The sequence below is a fragment of the Carassius auratus genome, unplaced genomic scaffold, assembly GCF_003368295.1.
Source record: "Carassius auratus strain Wakin unplaced genomic scaffold, ASM336829v1 scaf_tig00011994, whole genome shotgun sequence".
NCBI classification, from domain to species: Eukaryota; Metazoa; Chordata; class Actinopteri; order Cypriniformes; family Cyprinidae; genus Carassius; species Carassius auratus.
This window is the reverse complement of record NW_020524254.1, coordinates 414,159-441,840: the sequence shown is the minus strand read 5'-3', so window position 1 is coordinate 441,840 and position 27,682 is coordinate 414,159. Positions and strand designations below refer to the sequence as shown.

The 27,682-nt window shown below is 38.4% G+C and overlaps 2 protein-coding genes across 7 annotated transcripts; one reads left to right on the top strand and one right to left on the bottom strand.

The window, feature by feature from the left end:
• Positions 1 to 574: 574 nt before the first annotated feature.
• On the bottom strand, positions 575 to 6,528 carry LOC113073340 (monocarboxylate transporter 2-like). The gene is made up of 5 exons (XM_026246264.1): positions 6,380 to 6,528; positions 5,944 to 6,178; positions 5,449 to 5,592; positions 1,397 to 2,215; positions 575 to 1,314 (listed from the first exon to the last, which is right to left on the bottom strand). The coding sequence occupies exons 2-5, from the start codon at positions 6,158 to 6,160 to the stop codon at positions 1,073 to 1,075; spliced, it is 1,422 nt and encodes a 473-aa protein (XP_026102049.1). The 5' UTR covers positions 6,161 to 6,178; positions 6,380 to 6,528; the 3' UTR covers positions 575 to 1,072.
• On the top strand, positions 5,821 to 27,414 carry LOC113073339 (protein kinase C-binding protein 1-like). 6 transcript variants are annotated; one of them, XM_026246261.1, is made up of 20 exons: positions 5,821 to 6,136; positions 13,756 to 13,826; positions 14,244 to 14,404; positions 16,409 to 16,630; positions 18,035 to 18,148; positions 18,289 to 18,381; positions 18,562 to 18,649; positions 18,733 to 18,788; positions 18,997 to 19,074; positions 19,206 to 19,321; positions 19,679 to 20,151; positions 20,243 to 20,350; positions 20,452 to 20,607; positions 22,158 to 22,682; positions 22,773 to 23,180; positions 23,895 to 24,025; positions 24,389 to 24,469; positions 24,630 to 24,708; positions 24,912 to 25,151; positions 25,355 to 26,510. In XM_026246261.1, the coding sequence occupies exons 2-20, from the start codon at positions 13,802 to 13,804 to the stop codon at positions 25,534 to 25,536; spliced, it is 3,336 nt and encodes a 1,111-aa protein (XP_026102046.1). In that variant the 5' UTR covers positions 5,821 to 6,136; positions 13,756 to 13,801; the 3' UTR covers positions 25,537 to 26,510. The 6 variants fall into 6 exon arrangements, with proteins under 6 accessions (XP_026102046.1, XP_026102047.1, XP_026102043.1 ...); XM_026246262.1 differs by lacking the exon at positions 5,821 to 6,136 and adding an exon at positions 8,311 to 8,933 and having other exon boundaries at positions 16,487 to 16,630; XM_026246258.1 differs by lacking the exon at positions 5,821 to 6,136 and adding an exon at positions 8,377 to 8,933.
• The last annotated feature ends 268 nt before the right edge of the window (positions 27,415 to 27,682 follow it).

Here is a 27,682-nt window from a genome sequence, read left to right as displayed (position 1 = left end):
ACAGCAGCCGAGTGTCTCAAACATCCCTGGCTAAATCTGTAACCCTCTCTGGCTTTCTTACTTGAATAGGTTTCTGTTCATGTCTGTTCTGTGTGTGTGTGTCGAATGAAAAGACTTCGTGAAAGTCCGTATAAGTCTTCATTTCCTCACTCTCATGTTGTCCTTTTCCAAATCTGTAGGACTTTCTTTCCTTTGTGGAAAACACATAAAAGATACTTTGATAAATGTGTCTGTATTAAGTGTCAATAGGGTCCAATGTTATTTGGGCACAGCATTCTTCAAAATATCTTTGTTTGTGATCCAGAGTAGAAAGTAATGCATGCAGGTAACATTAGGGCAGAAAGTAAACCATTTTTGGATGAACCATCCCTTTAAACAAGGATGGCTGGGTCTGGAACATAGATGTGTATGCATATAGCAAAGCTTGCATAGCAAATATATTTAAAGCTGTTTTTAATGTCTTTAATACTAAACAACTAAACTTTTTTTAATCAAAGTGTAAAGAATGAACTTACAATGAGTGTTGTGTGTTTATAGATAAATGTGTGTTTTTTTCTTAAGACATTTCACTATATTAATATGGCGCTCTGCATTTTAATGTCTGTTATATTAATGTACACTCATCTGTTTTTTTTTCAGTCATCTGTTTGCCAATAAGCATAACATTTTCAGATTGAAATGAAACCTATATCATTGTTTAAGTAATAATATACAATGAAAACTCTACAATTAAAGCAATAAATCTTAATAAAATACAGAATGCTGATGTCTGGAATACTTGATTCTGATTGGTCAGTCTCAGCAGTCAGATATTTCTGAAATACTACCGGTACTACTTCATGTCTCTTATATCACAGTAGAAGCTTTAACATGATATAGAGGAACGGATATAAAATCATTTCAACTCTTTGCCTCTCTCTTGACAGACAGACATATAGATAAAAGGACAGATATACATAGATAGGTAGAAAGACAGAATGACGGATATACCAACGACAGATAGATATACGTATAAATACAATGGCAGAACAATAAATAAGTAGACAGAACAACAGATATTAAGACAGACAGCTCATCCTTCCTCTTGTGTGTTTCGTCTGATCTCTTCCTCGTTGTCTTTGTTTTCCTCATTGGCAGCAAGCTCTTTGGCCGAGCCGATCTCTAGCTCTTCCACCTTTCTCTGTTTCCCTTCCTTTTCCAACCATCTGTAGTTGTAATAGTTCATGATGTAGAGGAAGATACCTCCAAGCACCATCATCACGCCACAAGCAAAGTACATGTATTTATAGTCCAAGAAGATGTCGACCAGCAAACCTGAGGAAGAAATCTGTGAATAAGCATCCTGAGCATTGTAACACAGAGATACGTCAGTCAGTCCGTGAGCATCTGAACTTACCAGAGATTGGTGGCCCTAGCAGGACAGGCCCACACTCTATAATGGTAGCAAGCCCGACCGCACTGGAGAACCGCTGGGCTCCCACCAAATCCATGAGGACCTCGAACAGGAGAGCACACACCATCCCAAAAGCCAGGCCGAAAAACACGGCGTACACCACCAGGCCACTGTAACCTGGTAAGAGCGGACACATTATATGGCACAGGCCATTAAATATCACAGAGAGGCTGAAGAAATACTGGATCTTGGGTCTAATCCATCTGGTGTTGGCCACCAAACCCGTTCCAGGACGTGCAAACATGTCTACTAGAGCGAATATGGAGAGCAGGAATGCTGCGGAGTACTCATCTATCCCCTGATGCTTGGCATATGGTGCCAGGAAGACTACAGGAGCAAAAAATCCAAAAAACATGAGCACATTTCCCACCAGATAGATAAGGAAACCTCTGTGCTTGAAGAGGGAGACATCAATGAATTGGTTGACTTTGGTGGCACAGCCTGACTGCTTGGACTCGTCTTCTCCAGCTCTCTGAGAGGTGACGTCCAGCTTTCCCGTGTCGTTCTCATCAGTGGTTTTCCTCATCTTGATGGGTCTCATAAGGGATCCTGCCATGCAGCAGTTGAACAGCACTCCTCCGAGGATGAGGAAGCTTCCTCGCCATCCAAAATGGTCAAAGAGAAACTGGTTGAGGGGAGCCAGAGTGGACAGGAAGACTGGGCTACCTGCCATTGCCAGGCCATTTGCTATGGGCCTTTTCACAAGGAAGTATTTACCGATTATTGTAAGGGATGGTTGCAGGTTAAAAGCTAAGCCAAAGCCTGTAAAACAAAAGCATTTTATGTGAATTTTCATTGGGTTAACATTTGACAAAGTACATAAATCCCATACTTGAGAAGTACAGAGGTCCTGATGACACATTACTACAATAAATGTACTCTACTTAAGGGTTAAAAATAACCATGGGTTATTTAGCAACCCAGCTCTGGTTAAATATTGGACAGGACACATGGGTTGTATTATTTGTTTTAAAATGACTATATAATTCCTGGCTTCAAATGGTTTGGAAGCTAGAAATCAGACGCTCAGAATTACTAGAGGCAACAGTAATAATCAAAAGGTGAACAAACATTAATAAGCAAGAGCACACTGACAAATTTAATTTATTGGGGTGAATACAGCACGGTTTACACAATATTACATATATTTTAAATCGATTAACAAGCATTTTAGAAATAAAAAAGTAATATTTAAAAGTAACATTTCAATTTAAGTGTATTAAACATTGTCTATTATCCTTTTTATCCAAAATAGTCCTGATTCTCGTGTTGGGCGGCGAAACTGAGAACGTCAGACTGCTGCCTCGTGTTTCACTTACAGCTGAAAGATCCCGCGACTGACTCCACAACCTGCCCATAAACAAACAGTATGAGATTAGAGAACATATTTTAACATTAAAAAAATTACAGGTGCATCTCAATTAGAATGTCATGAAAAAGTTAATTTATTTCAGTAATTCAACTCAAATTGTGAAACTCGTGTAATAAATAAATTCAGTGCACACAGACTGAAGTAGTTTAAGTCTTTGGTTCTTTTAATTTTGATGATTTTGGCTCACATTTAACAAAAACCCACCAATTCATTATCTCAACGAATTAGAATATGGTGACATGCAATCAGCTAATCAACTCAAAACACCTGCAAACGTTTCCTGAGCCTTCAAAACAGTCTCTCAGTTTGGTTCACTAGGCTACACAATCATGGGGAAGACTGCTGATCTGACAGGTGTCCAGAAGACAATCATTGACACCCTTCACAAGGAGGGCAAGCCACAAACATTCATTGCCAAAGAAGCTGGCCGTTCACAGAGTGCTGTATCCAAGCATGTTAACAGAAAGTTGAGTGGAAGGAAAAAGTGTGGAAGAAAAAGATGCACAACCAACCAAGAGAACCGCAGCCTTATGAGGATTGTCAAACAAAATCAATTCAAGAATTTAAGAGAACTTCACAAGAAATGGACTGAGGCTGGGGTCAAGAGCCACCACACACAGACGTGTCCAGGAATTTGCTGAACCACAGACAACCTCAGAAACGTCTTACCTGGGCTAAGGAGAAGAAGAACTGGACTGTTGCCCAGTGGTCCAAAGTCCTCTTTTCAGATAAGACCAAGTTTTGTATTTAATTTGGAAACCAAGGTCCTAGATTCTGGAGGAAGGGTGGAGAAGCTCATAAACCAAGTTGCTTGAAGTCCAGTGTTAAGTTTCCACAGTCTGTGATGATTTGAGGTGCAATGTCATCTGCTGGTGTCACTGCACCCGTTTACCAAGACATTTTGGAGCACTTCATGCTTCCTTCTGCTGACCAGCTTTCTGAAGATGCTGATTTCATTTTCCAGCAGAATTTGGCACCTGCCCACACTGCCATAACCACCAAAAGTTAGTTAAATGACCATGGTGTTGGTGTGATTGACTCTATGGGGGAATCTATGGGCTATTGTCAAGAGGAAAATAAAAAACGAGAGACCAAAAAATGCAGATGAGCTGAAGGCCACAGTCAAAGAAACCTGGGCTTCCAGTCCACCTCAGCAGTGCCACAAACTTGCCACGCTGAATTGAGGCAGTAATTAAAGCAAAAGGAGCCTCTACCAAGTATTGAGTACATGTACAGTAAATGAACATACTTTCCAGAAGGCCAATAACTCACTAAATTTTTTTTCTTTATTGGTTTCATGAAGCATTCTAATTTGTTGAGATCGTGAATTGATGGCTTTTTGTTAAATATGAGCAAAAATCATCACAAAAATCATTTTTTAAAAAACAAAGCCTTAAACTACTTAAATCTGTGTGCATTGAATTTATTTAATACATAGGTTTCACAATTTGAGTTGAATTACTGAAATAAATAAACTTTTCCACAACATTCTAATTTACTGAGATGCACCTGTAAATCAGTTCATGTAATGCAAAGCTTTGGCAATAAAAAAACTTACACAAGTTGCAGTGTGTAAAATAAATCATTTACAGCACAATAAAAACTTTAGAGATTAAATAAACCGTACCTTTCTTTCACTGAAGACGTGCACCAGTTCGGTGGTTGAAGACACAAAAAGCCTGCTCTCAGATACTCAAAACTAGCATTGTAGACAAAAGTAACTATGATTTGACATAATCCATAACGCTCAAAACACCTCTTTGAGAGAAGGGTCTAATGTTCCAGACACTCTGACATTCACCACCATTCAAAGTTTTTCAAGGAAGATTTTATTTAATAAGTATTTTTTTAATTAATAGTTTTATTCACCAAGACACATTAAACTGATCAAAAGTGACAGAAAAAGACTATTAATGTTTCAAAAGATTATGATATGATACTATTTCAAATAAAAGCTGTTTTTTTATTTATTCTAAATCATCAAAAAATATATACAGTTTCCACAAAAAAATATTACGTGGCACAACTGTCTTCAACATTGATGATGATAATTATTAGACAAGTTTCTTGATCATTAAATCGGCATTACTATCTTTAGTGTAACTGAAACCTTTGAACGGTAGTGCAGATATGATGTTATATAGTTTCGAGTCCGATCAGCACACTGGAGCTCTGAGAATCATTTTACTCCCTATTTTAGGCTCATTTCGAGTCAGACAAGACAGATTCAGTGATTTGTTCATTTAAAACTTGCTTCAAGTGCTTCGAGTTATTAATGAAATAGTGAGTGTTGCCACTCAATCTCACACATGAACAAACTGATTCATTCAAGATATCTATCACGTCTCGGATCAGTCACTTCACCTCAAAATAACAAGGAATGGCATGTTTTTCTAAAACCCAGAATATTAATATAGACATGGAGATCAAACAGACAGATTTGACCTTGCAGTTGTAATCTTTGATCTCTCTCTCTCTCTCTCACACACACACACACACACATGCCGGGGAGGAACCCCAGTGCACTGTACTAACCAATCACAATCTAGCATGGTTTAGATTAGCAGAACAATATGACAAGCAGGAAAATGTATTTAAATGATAGAAACGTTGAAATATGTACCTCCAATGACTCCCACGCATAAATACAAATGCACAATGGTGGTGCCAAAAGAAGCCGTGACCATTGCAACCCCAACCATTAGCCCTCCAACTATCACCACCGGGCGGCTCCCATAGCGGTTCACCAAAACACTGCTCACGGGTCCTGCAAGGGGACACAGAAAGATGATGCAATGCTCATAATAAAAGTAATACTAACTTGTAATCTGCAAGCCTTGTAAACAAGCCTTGACTTGTAATCTGACCTTGGTTTGGATGTGAGTGACTATGCAAAATTAGACTAAAAAGACCACAGCTTTGGCTCATTATGCAACCATGGGTACAAAGTAATCTTTGATTTGGGCTCCTTCTGTTATTTGGTTTCTTCTAGCACACACTGTTCTGCTGTGCCTGATTGTGGGAGCACCTGGAGAGCCAAGCAATGGCGCAGCTCTCCAAAACTGACATGCATGTACGTATATATTAGCATGCAAAGTTGAGTAATATGCTCTCTAACCTCCTGCGTACATGGTAGCCAGCATGATGGAGGAGACCCAGGCTATCTCACTGTAGGAGATGGAGAAATACTCCTGGATTTCCTTGAAGTAGATGGTAAGGGACTTGGGGAAGGCGTAAGAGAAGCCGATGGAGATGAAGGACCCAAACACCACGGCCCAGCCCCAGCCTCCATCTGGAGGAGTGTAGCCCAGGTTTGTGCTAGCTGGTCGGGGCATTTTTGCTTTAGTTCCTCTCTAAAATAATCATTTCAAAGTATGATTACATCAGTATCTTTCAATAGAAGTACAGAACACTCATTCACATTCACTCGGAAATCATTAGTTGATCTTTGTACACGTTTATCAATTGATATCTCCATTTCCACTAACTGAAAACTTTCTAGGAAAAGTGAATAAATATATGCAAAGTATTAAAGACAGGATTAGTGAGCTTACCTCTCGGCAGGAGTTGAGAGACAACTGGCAAAGCCTCCAGACAGCTGTTCATGCCCTGCTATCTTTTTTTCTTCTTCTTCATTTTCTTATCAGGTCACTCTTTTTGTGGTTCTTCATATCACGTGAAATGCCTTGCCTTTTTTTTTTTAAAGAGAGAGAGAGAGAGAGAGAGAGAGAGAGAGAGAGAGTGAAGGTGTGGATACATTTTTTTATTAAATATATTTATGAATATATAAGTAGCATTTTATATGCACATTTACACAGTCATATACACAATTTAAAATGTAACTAAATTTACTAAATAAATAAATAATATCAAATTATTAAATTAAAAAAAATAAATAAAAAAAGTGTAGAACTTGAAGACATTATTTATAAACTTTATAAACTTTAAATAAGTTTTAATTTTTTTACATTTCTGTATTAGTAATTTTGTGATGTGATTTTGTCTTTTTTTACTGGTATTTCTATATTTATTTTATTTCAGTTTTAGTTTTGTTTTTAGTAAATAAGAACTTTATTCATTTAAATTAGTTGCCAATGCAATATATATAATTTTATATTAATTAAAAAAAAAAAAAGTCTTATATTTATATTTCTTTTTTATATTTTATTTGTTTATATGTTTTTCTTTTTGGATTTAAGTTATTTAGTAATTATTAAATAAATTGTTTAGTATTTTCAGTAATGTGACTTAAACTTACTGATTTCATTCAGTTGCCAAAGCAAAATTTATTGACTTTTTTTTAGTTTATGTTTTTACATTAACATTTTTCAACTTTTTTTCAATGCAAAAAAATAAATGTTTAATAGATTTAGTTAACAATAACACCACTGTTGTAGACATATTTTCTTTTGATAAACGTTCACCAAGCAGGTTTGTGAATTCATCGTGTTATTATTTCATTTCTAAATCTTAAAGGTGATTTCAGACCAAAGTGTATTCCCTGTCTCTCCAGGAGATGTCAGTGTTGTGTAAATGTCTCCGAGGCCTACTGGAAGCTTTTTTACATTTATTTGTTTTGTTACTTCACTCATTACGTAATGTCAAGTGTATTTCATTTGGATTTGCACTGATTACTGATATAATATTGGCACACAGGGATTAAAAATTTACTTTTAATCTCAACAGCCAATTTGAATATTATATTTTTAGTTACTAGCCATTCATAACTTCTAATAGCCAAAAAACAAAAAAAAAAACAAAAAAAAAACCTTATTTCATATTCTGAGTGGTTAGTTCACAGAAGTGACATAAATAAATCTTTCCCAATAAGTTTAAATTGATTTTACCTGTTATGTGCATTTTTACCTTTATAAAGTCATTTTTTCCTATAAAAAAAGTCAAATTCTTACATGTAATCAGTCAATTATAATAATAATACATTTAGACTGTTACTAAACAAAGGACATCTGTATCAACGAAACTAATCTTTTGCAGAAGTTGCATATGGAGAGGCATTTACATGTTAATGCAGCCTAGAGGGACGTGTAATGATTTATCCTGCCCTTACTCACTGCATAAATAATGTTCTGATATTTTAAACATGAAATGTTAAATACTGCTATTTTAATATATATATATATATATATATATATATATATATATATATATATATATATATATATATATATATATATATATATATATAAATGAAAAGATACTTTAAATGTGAATTTAAAACCGCCAGCAGGTGACAGCGAGTCTCTATTAATAAGTGATTCATTGCGACTGAACCGATTCATTTAAACGATCGATTAATTCAGGAACGAAACACAATTTTTTTTTTTTTTTTTGGCGAAATAGACCAAGAACTGCTAATATGGTGTCTAAAAAATATCTTAAATTGTGTTCCTAAGATGAACGAAGCTTTCACGGATTTGGAACGACAAGGCGGTAAGTGATTTTCATTTTTGGGATGGAGAATCCCTTCATTTTCAAACCACGGTGGAATAGTACATTGTGTTGTTGTTTCCTCTTCACATTTTAGGTTGAATATTTGCTTTACATATTTCTCATGAATCGATTGCAGTTCAAGCACAGGAAGTTATGGTGGCTGTACTATTTTTGCCTAGGGCTAATGTTCACTGAAGGAGTGTCTCATTATTTCTCAACCGGTTCCTGTGGGGGCAGGGATTAAACAAAGGCCTCCACACGGACTGGAGACAAACAGCAGAGTTTCAGTACGAAATCACAACATATTTCCACAGATAACCGACATTCAGCTGCTAGTTCGCAGTGTCTCTTATCAAATTAAGCCTGTTTTTGATCGAGTGAGGCCTAGTTGTGTCTCTCCCTCTCCCCTGTGCTCTTTCCCGCACTCACTGATCCTGCAACGCTGAACAAAGATGGTTACTCAGGAAGCGCCTCGGCCAATCAGACGAGGCCTTACATCCTGCGAGCCGGAGGGCAGCCAATCATGGCCCTGCTCTGATCACACAGGCCTGAGCTCCGAGTGTGGAGAGGAGAGCCCTCCCTAGTCTACAGGCTGAGGCTGTCCTCCATGTTTGATAAGTGTTGACATTACACTGTTTCAGCCATGCATCCACAGAGGTAAGCCTGAGGTTTTCTTATGTCTGTCCTCTCTCGTCATTGTACTGTTTTCATCCACTGCTAACACTGTGAATTGCAGATTTGATTCTCCAGTGACCGGGAAGGCCTAAGCAAAGGCCTGTGTCTCAGAGAGAAACAGGGCAGAGGAGGAAGGAGGTGTGGGGGGAGAGGGCCAGAGGAGGGGGGTCAGGCTCTCTCCCTCCCGCTCTCCTAAACTTTGGCCCGTTGGCTGCTCGGTCACATGGTTACAAGGCAGACGAAGTCAGATATCACTCATAGCTGTACTGACAAACAGCTCAGTGACAGTCATTTCTGGATATGTAGGGCCCTCTGTTGATCTGCCCCACGTAGGGGGTGGAGGACCAGGGGGGTGGGGTGCTCGGGCGATGTACTTTTCTAAGCTGATTGCCTGTCCCATTGTCTGTTTGTGTCACAAGCCCCGCCATAGAAAATGGAGGCATCTGTTAGGGCCTTATTAGAGAGCTGAGAGCCATAGCTGTGGTCACTTTACACAGGGGCAGGATGGGTAATTTAAAACGTTTAAAAATATATATATATATAACATTTTATGCTAATTTTTTGTGTGACAGTCGTGTTTGACTTATGTTTTCAGGTTATAGTTTGTTTCAGGAGAGCATTCTAGTATCATTCTTCATTTAGTCGGCGGTAAAGCTATTTTTTGTGCTGTTTTTGAACACATCCTTAAGAAAATAAATGGCCATTTGCATTTTTTGATAACATTTATTACTGTCAGTCACATTCCAAGTATGAGTTTAAAAATAAATATTCTGAGACACCTTTTCTTTCCCAAGCATGGATTATTCCTGAATAAGGATTTTATCTGATTCATATACATCATCCAAAGTATTTATATAATAAGGAAATAATTTTTCCTTAGTCCAATATTTATCGTGATACTCTACAACGCAGACAGCCACATGGCAAAACACAACATCGTCCGAGTTAATCAGAATTTTTTAAGAGCAGGATTTTTTTCCATTGCTGTATTGCAAATTAGCATTAGCACAGCTAAAATATTAAATTAAAATGTTGAATTCAGTTCCTTTTTTAAAGTTAAAGTCAAAACAGATTCCTGTCATAGACCAGCCTGTGGTGTAAAACAGCGCTTTTAAAAAGATTATTTGGATGACGTTTACATTATTATTATTATTATTAATCTCCTTTAAGTTTCTTTAGTGATTTATTGTGAAGTTAACAATAAAATAGCACTTCCACACAAACACACACACACACACACAGCTGCTCCCAAAGACAAAACAAGCAAGCACAAACCACACGGGACCGAAAGCCTCCTGCTGCATTCCCAACAGATCCTTGGCCTTTCTAATGATATTTATGGCTGGTTTAAAAAAAAAAACATTCAATACATATCATATTTCACCTGTTTATCAACAACAAATGGCCTTGTGAGTTAGTTGTTGTAATTATGAACAATTAATTTAATTACAATCACAATACAGTCGGCTAGACCTTTATATATTGTTTGCCTAACTACTCTTTATGGGAAAATGACTGGAGGGTTTGTTGTTGGTACGGTGCAGCTCAAAATGTGTTCCCAGGGAGCTCATGCCACTGTGATTGGGATTCGTGTCAAGGAAGGAAATGTTAGAAAGGATTGTGGTGATTGGCTTTCTGCCATTGGGAGGAAATGACCAGTAGTGGTCTGACAAGGCTATTTTGCCTGCGTTATATCAGCAACAGAAGAAGTTGAGTCGTATCAACATCGACATCTGTGACAGGAAACAACTGTGTGCTTGTAAAGTCACTGTGAACCACAAAGCTGCTCTTTTTGACAGCCCCAGAGCACAATCTGGGAGAACGGTTCGCCTTGTCTGAATGGCAAACGTTTGTTTGCATGTTGATCGTCAAGTGCATTAACGCTTCACTTGTTTTTCTCAGCGGTGGCTCTTGAGACTGACCTATAAGCACAGGTTTCTCTCGTTCTCCCTGTTTTACTGTAAGCTCCTGTGCCATGGACGTGCCAGAGCCGCGTCTCTGGCCTGGAGGGAGGGGGAAGGGAGCTCGAGCAGAGCGCTGGGGGAAGGGAGGCACTCTCATTTCCTGCGAAGAGAGAAAAAAAGACCTCGGCTCACTCTCTGACCAGTTATCTCCACATTCACAGCTGCCTTGCTCCTTTATTTTGGTCTGTTTGCGAGGACCTCTGATTGTCTCTCTGCTCAGATCGTTCTAGAAGACTCCGGTTTGGAGGCCGGTTTGCTTGCAGAGCGCTGGTTTTCTTTCTCGTCATCGGATCAGCTTCAGGACTTCCTGTTTCTTTGATTTCTGTGTAGAGATCTGGATCTTCAGCCACGCAGTTGGCTTGACATTATTTGACCTTTCTGAAGCGAGCAGGAAAAGAGAGGCCCGGTGGATGGGAGCTTTTGTCGTGACGTGGCCCTAATGTGACATAACATCCTCACAGCCTCGCATTACAGTCAAAAATGGAGAGCCCTCAGGCCCTTGGCTTCACGCTTAGATGTGCATTTCCCACCTCAGTCATTGCATGGCTTGTTTTATTTTGCTGAAACGGATACACTTTCTCCAGGCGTATGTCATTATTGTCGTTTCTGAAACACTCTGTGTGATTTTTCTGAACAACCTGGAATATTTTCTTGTGAGAAAGGTGAGTTTTATTCATCGCCGCAGAGAATTATGTGCCATTTTGATAGATTTCTTCCTTTTATATTGTCCTCTTGAAGGATGTCTCTGAATATCTTAAAGTAAATGATTATTATTTTCTACGATGTCAAGCCGTGGCCCTGTCAATGAGAATTAGTAAAAGACTAAGGCCTCATTGTGGCCTGATGATCAATCCTCTCAGTTGTGCTTGTGCTCAACACTGGTCCTAATCCTGACCTCATGTAATGGAGAACTGTTGCCAGCTTCTAGTCTTTTCTTTTGCACAAAGACTGGGATCAAGGCCTCGCCGTTGTAGGATTGTGTTTGTGCCTTTGCCCTCTTCTCTTTCACCTGTCATTTATGAGCTGCTTTTTGGTACCCGTCATTTCCATCCTGCCCTTGTGGTTGAGAAGGTTTTCGTTGATTGATTGACCCAACGGGTTTCCTCTATAGGGGGGTAAATAAGGCCTCATTGTGGTCAGGATACATGTGGTTGAGAGTTGAGTAGAGTAGTCCCCTCTTTTTGTTGTTGTTAATTTCTTCAGCTTATCAGTTTATTTTTATTAACTGTTCTTAAATGTTAAATGTTTCTGATTAGATTAATTATCACTAAATGTATAGGATTTATTTGTTACCTCTATTTATTATTAGATGTTGTTTTTGGTCAAATATTCAAATAGCACTAAAACATTGAATGTAAAGTTCAGGGGGATAGATCTTTATTTATCTTTATTTGCAAGGATTGGGCCACATTTAAGAAACCCAAGCAGATGGAATTTTGATAGAAATCCTTCTGAAACCTGTCACATTAATCGCGTAGGACTAAAATTGGTTTTGGGTAGTCTTGTCCACTGAATTCTCACTGGTTGGAAATACCATTTCACAAAACTGTTGGATACATTAAACGTCAAATTTGTTGTGATGCGCAAATAAAGGTCTTCACTTGCCAAGACCAACTCAATGTGAAAATTGGAACTGCAAATGACCAAAATGTGCATCTGTTCGATGAGATTTCATTGATTTCATTCATTTCATTGTTTCACTGTTCAGCACAAGGCCACAAAAAATGTAACCCGTGACAAATAAAAATGTGCTATCGCTCCAAACCTGTAAGAAATTACGATATTTTTGATTCATCCCGAGAGCTCTCTGACCCTCCCATAGACAGCAAAAGGTACCATGATCAACGTCCAGAAACATAGCAGGGACATTGGTAAAATATCCATGTGACAGTCGGGGTTTAACCTTAATTTTACGACGCTACGACAATTTTTTTTTGTGCGAAAAAGAAATACAACAAATTTATTCAACAATTCGTCTCCTTCATGTCACCCTAGCAACATTTTGGAGAGTATCCACTGAACGCAAACAGCGTATGTTGTTTTGTGTCAGCTGCGGCACACGGATGCATTGTTTTTGTTCAAATCAAAACGCAAACGATGTATAAAACGTATCTGCGTGCCGCTGTCACCACTGATAAGCTATTACTACATCTAATGTAGAAACAACAATTTTCTGTAAAGCTGCTTTGCAACAATTTGCATCGCAAAAAGCACTATACAAATAAACTTTAATTGAATTAACTAAAAAAAATGGTGTCATCTTGACAGCCTAGTGTAAATTTTATGCTTGATAGACCACATTTTGAGTCTATCGGTGTCAGTAGCTGATGGTGTTTTCGTACCAATCATGCCTGAACTTGGACGAGGTCAAATCCTCTCAGACAAGATGTAGACTAATGAGACTGAATTAAAGACACTCTCCAGTGCTCAGTAGACGTCTACTTCATAATCCCTTGTGAGTGGACCTGTTCACGGCGGCGTTCCCCACAAAAATTATTGCTTCATTTGAAGGAGGTGCTGATCTCGTACTAGACACAGAGCAAGAGAGAGTTTACGTCTCGTATGTCTCGATCAGACGAGGAAGGTTAAACGGCTTCATAACATCATGTAAATTCACTCTGCAGGCCCATGATTGGTTACTGCACAGTTCAGACAAAGCAATACTCATGCAAGGGTCTCCTTGCACAAGATGTGGAATGGAGGACGATTGCACTGAACAACAACAACATAACTCTGGAGATTAGATTACATCACCCAAGTCTTTCATCTCGGGGGGAGACCTCACGAGATTTCAGTGTCTTATTCCAGCGTTTATTTTGCTCTCTCTCTACTTCATTTAGTTTGGCTGTGGAGGAAATAAAGACGGAGTCTGATGCTGTTGATGGGATGGAGGCGTCCATGCCACCCAAAGGTATTTGTTTCCCTTTGATTTCTAATGTGGCACTTTTGTTGTATCGCTCTGCTTCATCTTTCTCAGTTCATGCAGTCTTATGTCACAAACTCCAAATATAGATTGTCAGATTGTGAGAGTTCAGTTCATGAGCTGAAATGAATAAAAAGCAAGTCACGCTTTTAATCTGAACCACATCAAATGTGGCATGCAACCTAATTTTGTCTTTCATTACGCCGACTGGTTGTTGCTGTCTGGTATTCGTGTTAGTAGGTTAGTCAGACGTTTTGTTTGAGTCTTGAAGATGTGCATAAAAGGCAACCCTTTTTGTGCATGTGGAGGTCAATGCTTTGAAAGGTCACAATCACAGGCCCAGCTGGGTGACGTGTTGTATTATCCATGCCTTGCCTAGTAAAGCAGCTGTGGTTCTTTCATCAGCGGTCCCTGATCTAGGATCAGCAGAGCCGGTGTTGGCTCCGCAGAAGAGGAAAGCACCCAGTCCTCCACATTCCTCAAACGGACACTCTCCTTCTGACACGTCACCCAGTCCCACAAAGAAGAAGAAGAAACCAGGATTAGTCAACAACAGTAAAGACCAAGTATGTTCCCTCCTTGGCTTCCCTCTTTGGTTGAATTGAAATTGGTTTGAGCTGATAATTCCTGCTCAAATTAACTGAAAAACATTCATAGCATCTAAAACAGACCTTTGGTTTTAAAGTCAAACTCTTGTCTCTTCCCGTGTCCTTTTACATCTTCTTGCATTTTTCTATTCAAACGGCCAATTTAAATAAATTACTGATCTGCATGATCAAAGTCGACCCTATGTATATATGTACATTTCATGTTTTTGTTCATACTATGAAATCCAATGGTGTCCAAACAACATTGGATAAAATATGGACCAAAACATTGAAACATTTCGTTCTTTCATAATAATGTTATACATGTTTGAAAAGAGACAAGGGTTTAATAAATGATCCAATAATTTCAGGGGAGGTGTCACTTTGATTGATTCATGTTATTGCATTAGATAGTAAAATAATGGAAAAGAAATATAAAATTATACTTTTTTAATGATATACTGTTTATAATGAAGGCAGAATGTATTGTGACACTTTCTGGTTATCTAATGTTTGTTGAACATGTTCCAGACCGTTCAAAGGTTTGGGGTTGATATTAGTTTTTTTAGTCTCTTATGCACTCTAAAGTCTCTTTAAGACAAGTCATGTCACTATTTGAAACGCCTCTCGGGCATCCAAGTCCAGTTCCTATCTCTTTGAATGGGGAAACGTCAAATTCTCCAAAACTGTCCACTAATCTTAGGATTAAATTTCATATTTGAAATCACTGAAGAAATCTGACAACAACAGTGTCATAAATGTTGTTACCTTTGCTCTAATAGCGTTATAAAAAGTTTATTTCTCAGGCTAGCTCAGTCAGTGCGCAGTCCTAAGTGCACGTCTCAGAGCACTGACGGTTTCTGTAGTATCTGGGACTTCTAACGGCAGCTGCTGACTTTTACCGATAAGCGATTGGCTCTTTAATTCAGAAGGCGGGGCTTCCTGCGATTGAGCGGCCATATTGAGCGTAGCTTTTTTCCCCGTTCAAAACCATACGAGTGACGTGTCTTGGGTATTCTATAGATTGTGCATGCCAAGGCATTTATTTGATCAGAAATACAATACAACTTTAATATTGTAAGTACTATTTTATTAGATTTAAAATTTTCAGCATCATTACTTCAGTATTCAGTGTCACATGATCTTTCAGAAATTTGCTCCAGAGACATTATATAAAAGCATTTATTCATTTAAAAAAAATTAAATATTTTTGACCTCAAATTTTTTTAGTATATATACTTAATGTGATGAACTGCACCTGTGGTTAGCAGCTGGTTAAAGTCACTGCAGAAAGAGCTAAAAGGGAAGTTAGTTTAAGAAAAGCTGTTGCTTTCGTTACTTATCATTTTTTTTTGCATATGACAAGTGTCCAGATGCTTCTTTCTGGGACCACTGTGTGTTCACTTTATTACAGATAAAAATCAAGTGCACTGATTTTAATTGAATGTTGTGCTGTTGTTGTGGTGGTGTGTTGCAATGCAAATGAACAATGTTTCATGAAAGATGCCAAATGTGGATTTATTTAATGTTCTTATTTATAAAAAATAAAAAAAAAAGCACATTTATATTTATTGATTTCTTTTGATACCTTACCGGTATTAAAAACTAATAATTAGCTGCCAGTTTTTATGATTGTTTAATATATTTCCATTCAATCACAACTTGGTCTAAAGTATATTTTGCCACTGTCTCTTGATCCTGCTAATCTGTATTTGGCATCTGATCGTAATTTAGGATTTTGTTCAAATCCTGACGAAACGCACTTGATCTCAGACATCAGGTGTTTCTCAGATCACACATATGGGTCATACAGTGTGTTTAGGGAAATGTGAAATCTTCCCAGTGTACCGTTTTTGACCCAGTGGTCATGTGACTGCTTACCTGTTCATTCTTGATTTATTGCAGTGTCTTGCTACGTTTCCCCTGCGAGTGTTGTGGCTTGTGATTTGACCCCTTGCCCTGTCTCTCTTGCCTGCATTTCAGTGTGAGCTTAGACATGGTCCCTTTTACTATGTCAAGCAGCCCGCACTCACCACAGACCCTGTTGATGTTGTGCCGCAGGACGGGAGGAATGACTTCTACTGCTGGGTGTGTCACCGCGAGGGTCAGGTGCTCTGCTGTGAGCTCTGCCCGCGCGTCTACCACGCCAAGTGCCTCAAACTGGCCGCAGAGCCTGAGGGCGACTGGTTCTGTCCAGAGTGCGAGGTACTGAGGACTGTGTATGTCGGCTGTTATGTCACGGGACTGTCCTTATGGCACTTTAAATGTGTTCAGAACACGAAGCGCTGCTAAATAGTAATAAATACTGCCCATAACCAGGCAAATGGAAACTCAAGATCTGTTCCAGAACCTAGTGAGCTGTCTACTTATTTCGGGGGACATGCAGGCAAAGTTCTGATGTGAAGATTGTTTCAAAAATTAGGCAAAATTAACTTAAAGGGCAAGAAATGAAAATGGTCATTTACTCACTCCAGTCATTCCAAACTGTATAGTCTTGTTGACGACAACGTTAACTAAAAATATACATATAACTAGCTGAAAACTAGGGGACGTTACTAAAATTACCAAAAATTTTAATAAAAACAAGTAAAAGCTATATAGGAATATAATAAATAAGTGAAATATAACAAATGGGAAGTACTAAAATTGCAAAAACTTAGATAAAAACTATATAGAATTAAACAAAAGACTAATACAAATGGAAAAAGCATGGAACAAAATTACTAAAACTTAAAGCTAAAATTAATTGAATTATTAATTAAAAAACGTAACTTCTTTTAAAACAAACAAATACTATAAAAGTATGTAAATAATAGTAAAATAAAATTCTGACATGACTTTCTGGAACATAAAAGATATTTTGAGAATGGATGATACAGTGGAAGTCAATGCGCTCGAATGTTGTTACATTCTTCAAAGTATCATCTTTTGCATTATTTCGCCCAAAATATCACAGTATGTTTTGTGGAGAATCCCTAGCTCTTTTTTAAATTATTATTCAAAATAGCAGACGAGTCACGATAAATGTTGATTTATAAATGAACATTTCATTCGGTACTAAAAATAGTGTTAAAAGGATAATTGAATTGGCTGTTTTGACCAGTATTTAGCGTATTATATATTTGTATGCTTATCGTGTTCATGTATCAGTATTTTTAGCTTAGAAATGAGTGGTTTGAGTAAGCGCTATTTTTCCATATCAATTAGGATGCTGTCTAGGCAGTAGACACAAGCTCACTAGGTTTTGGAGCACGTGTGTTCACTAATACAGGTGCTTCAGCAAGAGTTTTATGCTTTTGTTTGGACTAGAATGAACTAGACCATTTAGGAACTAATTAACCTGGTTGAATTTGCGTAGATATAATTTTTGCTAAATCTTGTCATGCATCATGAAATCTGAAATTTGCTCACAAATAAATTGATTCCGGTACAATTCATATGTTTACAGCTGAAATGCATTTGTACACCCCTTATTCGGAGCAGAATGAATTTGAGTACATTTTATTATATCAAGTTAAATAAACAGTAACAGGGTCAACAGTCACTTTGAGAGCATGATTTTAAAGTGTATTTGTGAATCTAGTTCAGTCAATTCGATCTCTGCTTCAGAAAATAACGGTGGCTGAGTGCATCGAGACTCAGAGTAAAGCGATGACCATGCTGAACCTGGAGCAGCTGTCCTACCTGCTGAAGTTCGCTTTGCAGAAAATGAAACAGCCAGGGGTGAGTCAACCAAACCACATTAAATCCTCACAGTTTCTTTAATCACTCCATTGTTTCATTTTGATGGTCTCAGTTTTTATGTGGTTGCATACACTAATTCAGCCCTTGCGGTGTGTCATTATGAATGATTTATCTTGCAGACCGAACCGTTTCAGAAGCCGGTGTCACTTGAACAGCACCCGGATTATGCCGAGTATATATTTCACCCCATGGATCTGTCCACTCTAGAGAAGGTAGATCAGCTCTTCTGTACTACAAGTGCACTTCTTGTGTTCATTCTGAAGAGTGTCTATCATTTAAAACCAATAAACATCTTTTTGTCTTTTTTTGTTGTTGTGAAGTTTAGATTTTGAGGCCACTGTTTGTGCCTAAAGGTAAAAAATACTGTAACTGAGAAATATGTGTGTCTGTAGAATATCAAGAAGAAAATGTACGGTTGCACAGAAGCGTTTTTGGCCGACATGAAGTGGATTCTCCACAACTGTATCATATATAATGGAGGTGAGTGCCGGTCTGTGAAATCAGCGCACGTGTATCGTGACTCATATCTGTACATTCATGAAACTTCAATGCGTCTATTTCAGCAAACCATAAGCTAACAGCAACTGCTAAAGTTATCGTCAAGATCTGTGAACACGAAGTGAGTACTGTAATATCCTTACAATACATGTTATGATGTAAATAAACCAAATACTTTCATTCAAAAGTTTGTTATATTGGTGAAAGACACTAGTTTTATTTACTTTTGTTCTGTTTTTATATATATACTATATAATATATATATATAATTGTATACATTTTAATGTTGTAAAGGTTGTAACCCTACAGTATCTATAAATCATCCACAGATGAATGAGATTGAGGTTTGTCCAGAGTGCTACCTGTCCGCCTGTCAGAAGAGGGACAACTGGTTCTGTGAACCTTGTGTAAGAGGAGGAGGATTTTTAATATTAGATTAGTCATTTTGCAATATGGTTTAAAAATAATAATCATGTAGTTAAATATGTGGGCTGTATGTAATGTGTGGCTAATGGTGATGTTTGTTGCTTTCATGCAGTCTCAGCCTCATCCTTTAGTGTGGGCCAAACTGAAAGGTTTCCCCTTCTGGCCCGCTAAAGCCTTGAGGGACAAGGACGGTCAGGTGGACGCACGCTTCTTTGGCCAGCATGACAGGTGAGCCGGTTAATCTGGCAAAAACATTAGCAATATGTTGAATATTTACCTCCAAATCACCTCCAGCAAATCAAGGACCTTGGTTTGTTTTAATAGCATCTGTGATTTATACGCAGTAGCAAATACATTTGGGATGTTTGCTTGATTTTGGGGGATTTATTTAGGCTACAGTGCGTTTAGTGAAGTCTTAAAGTTTTTTGTTCATCTGTATCTATATGTGCATTCCAATTTAATAATTCCTAAAGGTTATTGTATCATATACTTGTTATATTTACAACAATATCAATATTATCATGGAGTTTTTCTGTCATACGCTATTTTTCTATATGCTAAAATTCACCCTCATTTGTCTTTCAGAGCCTGGGTGCCCTTAAACAACTGTTACCTCATGTCTAAGGAGATCCCCTTCTCTGTGAAGAAGACCAAAAGCATCTTCAACAGTGCCATGCAGGAAATGGAGGTCTACGTGGAGAACGTGCGCAAGAAATACGGCGTGTTCAACTACGCCCCGTTCAGGACACCTTACACGCCCAACAACCAGTTCCAGATGCTGCAGGACCCTAATAACCCTAAAAAAGGCACGGTGAAGCCTGACAAACAGGACAAGGTCAAGTTCAGCTTTGACATGACTGCATCCCCAAAGATGCACTTGAGTAAGACCGTGATGTCAGGAGGACCGGGGCGCCGGGTGTCTGTGACAGACATGCCCAGGTCACCAATGAGCACCAACTCCTCAGTCCACACGGGGTCTGACCTCGAGCAGGACGAGCGAGGGCCGAGAGTGTCATCCAGTCACTATAGCGGCGGTGAAGACTCCATGGATTGCACAGGTGATTCATTCGAATCGATGCTTTGAAACGGCTAGTGTTTGATTTTAGGATTAATAGTGGGTGATTTAAAGTTTTAAAATTTTGCCCACAGCGTCTCCTGCGTCTGTGAAGACAAGCAACAGCCCCAAGCCTCTCCTGCCCACGCCGGTTAAACAGGAAAGGAGTTCAGGCACCGGAAGCATACTTAACCTCAATCTGGGTGAGTCTCGAATCAACCTGAGGCCCACAGAAACAACCACTGATCTCTGATCCTTCATTTCTCATGTTTGTTGAACGTTTGTGTTGGATGTGCTCCCTCAGATCGCATTAAAGCTGAAATGGACCTGAAGGAGTTGAGTGAGACTGTACAGCAACAACAACAACAGCAGCAGCAAGGGACGTCGGTTCTCCTCAGCTCTCCTAAAAAACCTACCAGGAGTTTGGATAAAACTATAGAGAGCTGCAAGGCTCAGCTGGGTAATGGACATGTGATGATTTACAATAGACCTCAAACAATGACCGTGCACTTTTTTGGCAAGCTTGGTTGTCAATAATCATTGATAAGGGAAATCATAAAGTTCACATAACGTAAAGTTCTTTAATAAAGAGCCTTGAACCAAACCAACCTGCTTTAAGATGAATAAGACGAAAATTACAGTATTGGATTTCGAGCAGCAAAAATATGAATACTGTATTTACTACAAGGTTTGCTTTGTTCAGAATTTTCAATTCAATTAGAGGGAGCAAAAGAAGCTAGAATTTAAATGTAAATATAAAGTAGAATTAAAACAAATTTCACTTCAAATTAATCCTATACAGTAACTGTAAAGCCCCGTTCACACCAAGAATGATAACTATAAAGATAACAATATTTGCGTCTACACCAGCGAACGATATCGGGCTATTCAGATTCAAACTGAAGCGCGCGGCTTGAATACACCCACACAGAAGAAAAAGCAGCGAGACTGTTCAAGTTTTTTATTTTACTGTTTGCTTCGCGATAAGAGGAATAAGACATAATTCACCCCAAACAGATGCTAACGCATAGTTTACCGTGGAGGTGTGTGCGGAACAACCAATCCAAACTGGTTATGTTAGTTGACCAATCAGAACACAGTATGCTACCGAAAGGTGGGGTTTAAGGAAACTGAATCTTTTGAACAGCTTTGCGCGAACCGTTTGGGGATCTCTGAGAATTGAGGTAATTTTTAAAATGATATTTTGACAAAATGACAATGTTTTTTACCCTTGGATGGATTTAAACCTAATGTACAGGATTTATAGACAGTGATAGGAAGCTTAGAATTTTCATCTTACTGGCTCTTTAAATCCTCGATCTCGTTATAGCAGGATGGATTCTGATTGGACGTCAATATTTGTATCGTTCATCAGCTGGGAAAAAAAATCGTTCTGAATTGATTCCAACTATACCGTTTCTCTATGCCTTTATCGTTATAGTTGTAGTGTGGACTCTGCTATTCTTTAATATTGAGAACGATTTTTTTAACTATATCTTTATCGTTATCTTTATAGTTATCGTGCTTGGTGTGAACGGACCTTAATAGTAACAAGAAAAGGGAAACCTTATGAAAACCGTTTTTGCTTTAAAGTTAAAAAGAACTTTAAAAAAAAAATCTAGATGTTTTTACTGATAAACTGATAAACAACGCGATTTATAAACCAGGGTGGAAGAAATACTAATTTCCCAGAATGCCATTAAACTATCATTGAATTTCTTTAATTTGCAGTTCAGAAAATTCCTCTTCCTGTCATTCCAATTCAGCTTCCTGTTGGTTGTGAACAACTCAAATTCCAACTTATGAATTGAAAGGGAGACCATTCTTTAATATTAAACTTTGTGCAACCTTGACATTGATTTTATGAGGTTTATAAACTATACATACTCACAATTAAATGTAGGCTAGATAAGCATGAGGCTTCTTTCAAAAACTTTGAACTAAATGTCCTTTCAAAACAGTAAATTATTAAATCAGAAAAATGTATTTTTCTTTTTTTCCTATCCACAGGAATCAATGAGATCTCCGATGTCGTGTACTGCCGTGTTGAGCACAGTGACACAGACGAATCTGACAAATCTGACTCCAGCGACAGTGAATACATGTCTGAGGACGAACAGAAGCCCAAGGACACTAACCACAACAGCAGCGCCCACAGAGACTCCAAAAAGAGAGCCAGACCTCCATCCGCTCAAGCACAAGAACAAGACACTGCCCCGTCAACAGCTGGAGGAACACCAGGTGGAGACCAGCAACCCTCAGATCCCCAGACCAAAGAGAAGGTAAGCGGCGGCGTGGAGAAAGACTCCCAGGAGAAGAGCAAACCCGTGCAGCAGCCCCAGAAAGAGAGGACACAGCCTGGGCAGGACGCTCGGCCGGCTGGATCAGAGCTGGAGGGGGACTCTGACTCTGAGCGGGAGCTGGTGATAGACCTCGGGGAAGAACAGGGCGGGAGGGAAAAGAAGAAAGCCAAGCGAGAGACCCCATCAGCCCCCAGCTCCACAACTAAAGATCAGACCGGCATTAAAACAGATGGTAGGTACCTCACAGTTTGGATTTTGTTTTACAATTTCTAATCTGAATCTTAAAATTGTATGTCTACATCATGTTCTTCCTTTTGTTTAGGTAAAGCGTCTGCATCTACCAGCATATCAGCTGCTTCTTCTACAGATAACACTTCCATCAATCCTGGTCCAAAAGATGCCGCCCCATCAGCCATCAAGCCTCCAGCCACCGTCCCAGCTGCATCTACCACTCAAGCCACCTCCACCTCGGCTCTTCAGCCCGTGTCTGCTGTCCCTGTTGCTTCCAATATGGTGAAAAAACAGCGCCCTCTGCTGCCCAAGGAGAACACGCAGCCGGCCCAGCGTCCTGCGACCAGGAACCCGGCTGGCGGTAAATGCCAGACGTCGTCTCAGAAGGTGCAGAGACAGCAACAACAACAAGTTGAGACGGCTCCTCAGAGCCAAGCGCAGCCCCAGACCTCAGCCAACAACTCCAGCACTCGCTACCAGACCAGACAGTCTGTCAAAGGTAAAAACTAGACCCCCTCTCAGTGCAGAAGCTTTATTCCCATTATAATTAAAAATTATATATTATATTAAACTATTTTATATATTTACTGATGTAGCCGAATACCCTAGATAAAAATATATATATATATATATATATATATATATATATATATATATATATATATATATATATATATATCTATTTTAAGATATAAATACATACAATAAATATAAAATGATTTGTTAATTAATTGTTATACAATTAAAAAAAAGTGTAATCTAGGTGAAGATATGTAAATATATCTGTTTTTATTTAATGAATATAATTTTGTATAATAATGTTTAAATTAAAATGAAAAATGTATATCTAAAATAGATTTTTGCTATAATATACTACCCAGAATGCTTCGCTCTAGAGAACTGATAAAAACAATGAGACCCCTCGGGCGACTGGATGATAGAGTCAGCACACCATATAAAATAAATCACATACATTATACATTATTTTATGGAAAAATTAAATGCTTTAACAAAAAAATTAAAAATAAAGAGTTTCACATTCCAGCTTCATATTCACCCACAAGTGACATCTAATTCTAAACAAAAAAATCCTACAAAACTAAAGGATGAGACATATTTATTCTCTGTCTTTATTAACATTATGCAGCTCAATTCATATCGAGCCCATAACGTTGTTTCAAGCTGGCATTAACCCTTTCTGTTGTTTCCCCAGCTGTTCAACACAAAGAGCCCTCACCTGTTAACATGGGCTCAGGTACGTCCACTTCCTGTCTGGCTGGGGACTTCCTCACCCCTCCGGCCTCCGCTGATGTCGCCGCTGACATCGCCAAGTACACCACTAAGGTGAGAGAGATAGTCCCTTCTGATGTAAAGACGGTTCAATCAAACAAGCACATAAGAGCAAATGAACACCTCCAAAAAGCAGTAGAGCTTCTTTTTTTTTTTTTCTGAAATTTTTAAATATTATGTTTTGAAACACGAAACCTTGATTACAGGCCACAGCTACAACTGCAACTTTAAAAGACCTTGTATATGTATGTATATAAATAGTATACTAGTATTTAAATTTATTATATGGAATGAATTATTATGGTTGTTGGATATTTAACTTATTTGATCCTTGATTAATTCTACTATTATTTACATTTTGCCTAAATCATTTTAAAATCGATGTTGACTGTTGTCTGTTTTCCTTCATAATGGCAGATGATGGATGTGATCAAGGGAACGATGACGGAGATATACAATGATCTCTCTAAGAGCACGACGGGGAACACCATTGCAGAGGTTTGTGCTGCTTGATTTTATTTCACCATTCAAACTCCTAATATGTTTTTAATAAAAAAAATTGAATTTATAGGTTGTACATTTACGGGTTGCAGGTTAACAGACTGAATTTCTTTGTTATGGTTCTCTTGGGTGACATCCTCTGTGGATTGTGTTGCAGATCCGGCGGTTGCGGATTGAGATTGAGAAACTCCAGTGGCTGCATCAGCAGGAGCTGTCAGAGATGAAACATAACCTCGGTAACTCTCCTTTATGACTCACAATAGCACTGCAAACTGCATTATGGGAGTTTTATGATAGCCAATGGTTTTATTAGACAACATTTACAGAGAATAGATCACTAAACTCCTTTCCTACAAGTTCTAGATGAGCAAGTCAGAGCTTCAACCACTGATATATAACTATTGTGTGTGTGTGTGTGTGTGTGTGTGTGTGTGTGTAGAGCTGACCATGGCTGAGATGAGGCAGAGTCTGGAGCAGGAGAGAGAGCGGCTGGTGTCAGAGGTGAAGAAACAGATGGAGATGGAGAAACAGCAGGCGGTGGACGAGACCAAGAAGAAGCAGTGGTGTGCCAACTGCAAGAAAGAGGCCATCTTCTACTGCTGCTGGAACACAAGTTACTGTGACTACCCCTGCCAGCAGGCACACTGGCCCGAACACATGAAATCCTGCACCCAGTCAGGTAAACAGACCCACACCCCACTCTCTTTCTGTTTCTGCTCTTTTACACTTCTAATAATAAAGGTTCTTTATTGGAGTCCATGGTTCCATGAAGAACCTTTATCCTCAATGTAAACGTTCTGTTGTTCAAAAGGTTCTTCACACTAATTGGTTCTTTCAATGGCATTGCTATAAAAACCTGCTTTTGGAACTTTTATTTCCAAGAGTGTGCCACTTTTACCAAAAGACTAGAAGAGAGAAGAAATGACAGGGATCAAGAAGTCTTACAGGCCAGATTCAAACTTTTATTGCCCAAATTAGCACCAAAGCTCAGTGTGCCAGTATGTACCAAATGCAAGACCACAACTCTGAATGGCTATGTTCAGAATAGGAAATGTGTATACTAAAGTGTGTATACTGTGCACAGTATGCGATTTTTGTAAACGTGGAATATATTTGAATATATTATATACATATTGTGGTACACAGGCTTTCAAGATCAATGACAGCTGATCAACAATTTCAGCAGTAGACTAGACGGGGGTGGGTTAAATTCGGAGCAAATTTCCCTACACGGATCAGTAAACGTAATCCACCAATACATGTTTCACTGTGAACATCATGTCATTTTAAAATGATGATGTGCCCACAGCAGCAAAACCGTACACATGCTGGAAATCCAACCACCACGTACACTTCCATAACAATGTGCATGAATCAATACTCCTCGAATATTAAAGCACTCACCTGTCACTTGGAAATAAAGTCATTCCATGTCCCTTTACTCGTATTAAAAAGTAAACCTGGCCTTATAACTAGTTTTGCTCGGTGCTAGATGTTAGTCACTCATACATACAATCTTTTAAATGGTGCACAAAACCTTTGTTAGCGAATTCAGTTTGAGTAGTTTATCCTTTCTCAGTTATTCCTCTTTTGTCTGCAAAAGAGCGCCTTGAAAAAGGCATTCAGTAGATCAACAACAAGATCTGATGTAGGTGACTGCGGCTGTCATTTTCTTTTCGTTTAATGTCACTTTCATACCTGGGAAATTCCTAACTAAACGCATTTAATGCAATTGCCAAATTGGGGTATATTAACACTGTAACCAGGTTGTTTTTCATGTCTGCTGGTTGAATCGACCTCAATAAGGTGACATTTAGCCCCTGGAATGTGAATTTTAACGGGGGACACCTCGAAACGTGATTGGAATGGGTTTTGTTAAAAAAAACGTGCTGTCATTGAACATTTGATCAGGCAGTATGCAGTGTACACAAGTGTGTTGTAAGATAGCATTCCATTCTGAACATAGCCACTCTCAGTTTCCTTTTGCATTTATTTCTGAAAAGCAATTGTGTTAATAATTTTCTCTCTTTTTTTATCACCTTAGCCACCGCAACTCAGCAGGAAGCGGAAACAGAAGTCAGTTCGGACGCCGCAGGAAAACCTGTAGGACAGTCCCCTAAAACCCAGCCTTCACCAACCGGTGAAAGAACATCACCCGCAAACCGAGGACCCTCCCCTTTCACAGACAACAATAAAGGCAGCTCCTCTGTGGCTGTCTCATAACCCCAGTGTGAAATCGTTTTTAGCATCAGAACAGTGCCATTCAAAGACAGTCAGATGTTAACACCAAAGGACCTTGACTCGTATCAAACAGACTGTTTCTTGTTCAGTGTGATCATGACATGATGTCACTTCCTGTTCACTACATCCAACACAACATTCGGATAATGCCTATAAAAGTTCGATTCATTTCTATGTACATTTCGTATTTGAATTCGTGACTTGTTTAGTACAAAGACAGAAACACCCTTTGATATAAAATATGCAACTGTAAAACTTGTCCTTTTTTTTATACATATCAACTTTTGTAAACTTAAATGTGTTTGATCAAAATCATTTTTTTTCTCTTAATGTGAAAGATGCACTTAGAAGTGCCTCTGAAAGAGTAAGTTCATTTTATCAAAAGAAGAGCGTGTTTGTACAAGGTCAAACATTTATGGATCATGATTGTTAGTACTAATGGATTGTCACTACGTTTTTTTTTTTTTTTTTTTTGAAAGATTTAATTTTATATCTTTCAACCACAAAGGCTTCTTGTCAAATAAATATACAAAAACGAGCAAAAGTCTAGAGGAGTAAAGTAAAAGTTTATACATTTGTGGGCATGTTTCTTTTTTCTCTCGTCTTGTGGACTCTCGTTTACATACTGTAAATACAAAAGAATAAGCAGAGATGGTATCTGTAAGAAAAATAAAGTCTTCATGAGACAAATCCTTGTTTTACACGTGTGTCAAGAATACCTGTGAATGCATGCGATTCAACTAGTTGCTTATCGGCAAACATCAATATGATTTTGGCTGTTTATTAGTCCTAACAAAGCACATATTACTGACTTATTTTGCATGAACTTATCTTAAATCCTTTAATCCTTCCCTATACGTGAACCTAACTACCTTACTTAATATTAATAAGCGACAAATTTGGAGTTTATTAAAAGTCGTTAATAGTAAGAATCGGTCCCTAAATTAAAGCATGACATCCCTTAATAAC

Excerpts from the sequence above, each read along its gene's own strand:
- LOC113073340 (XM_026246264.1), bottom strand. The coding sequence starts at position 6,160 with ATGCCCCGACCAGCTAGCACAAACCTGGGCTACACTCCTCCAGATGGA. Across the intron at positions 5,593-5,943 it reads GGCTACCATGTACGCAGGAG|GACCCGTGAGCAGTGTTTTG; the intron begins GTTAGAGAGCAT and ends GTCCCCTTGCAG. Across the intron at positions 1,315-1,396 it reads GCTAGGGCCACCAATCTCTG|GTTTGCTGGTCGACATCTTC; the intron begins GTAAGTTCAGAT and ends TTTCTTCCTCAG.
- LOC113073339 (XM_026246258.1), top strand. Across the intron at positions 18,382-18,561 it reads ATCTGTCCACTCTAGAGAAG|AATATCAAGAAGAAAATGTA; the intron begins GTAGATCAGCTC and ends GTGTGTCTGTAG. Across the intron at positions 19,322-19,678 it reads TTCTTTGGCCAGCATGACAG|AGCCTGGGTGCCCTTAAACA; the intron begins GTGAGCCGGTTA and ends TTTGTCTTTCAG.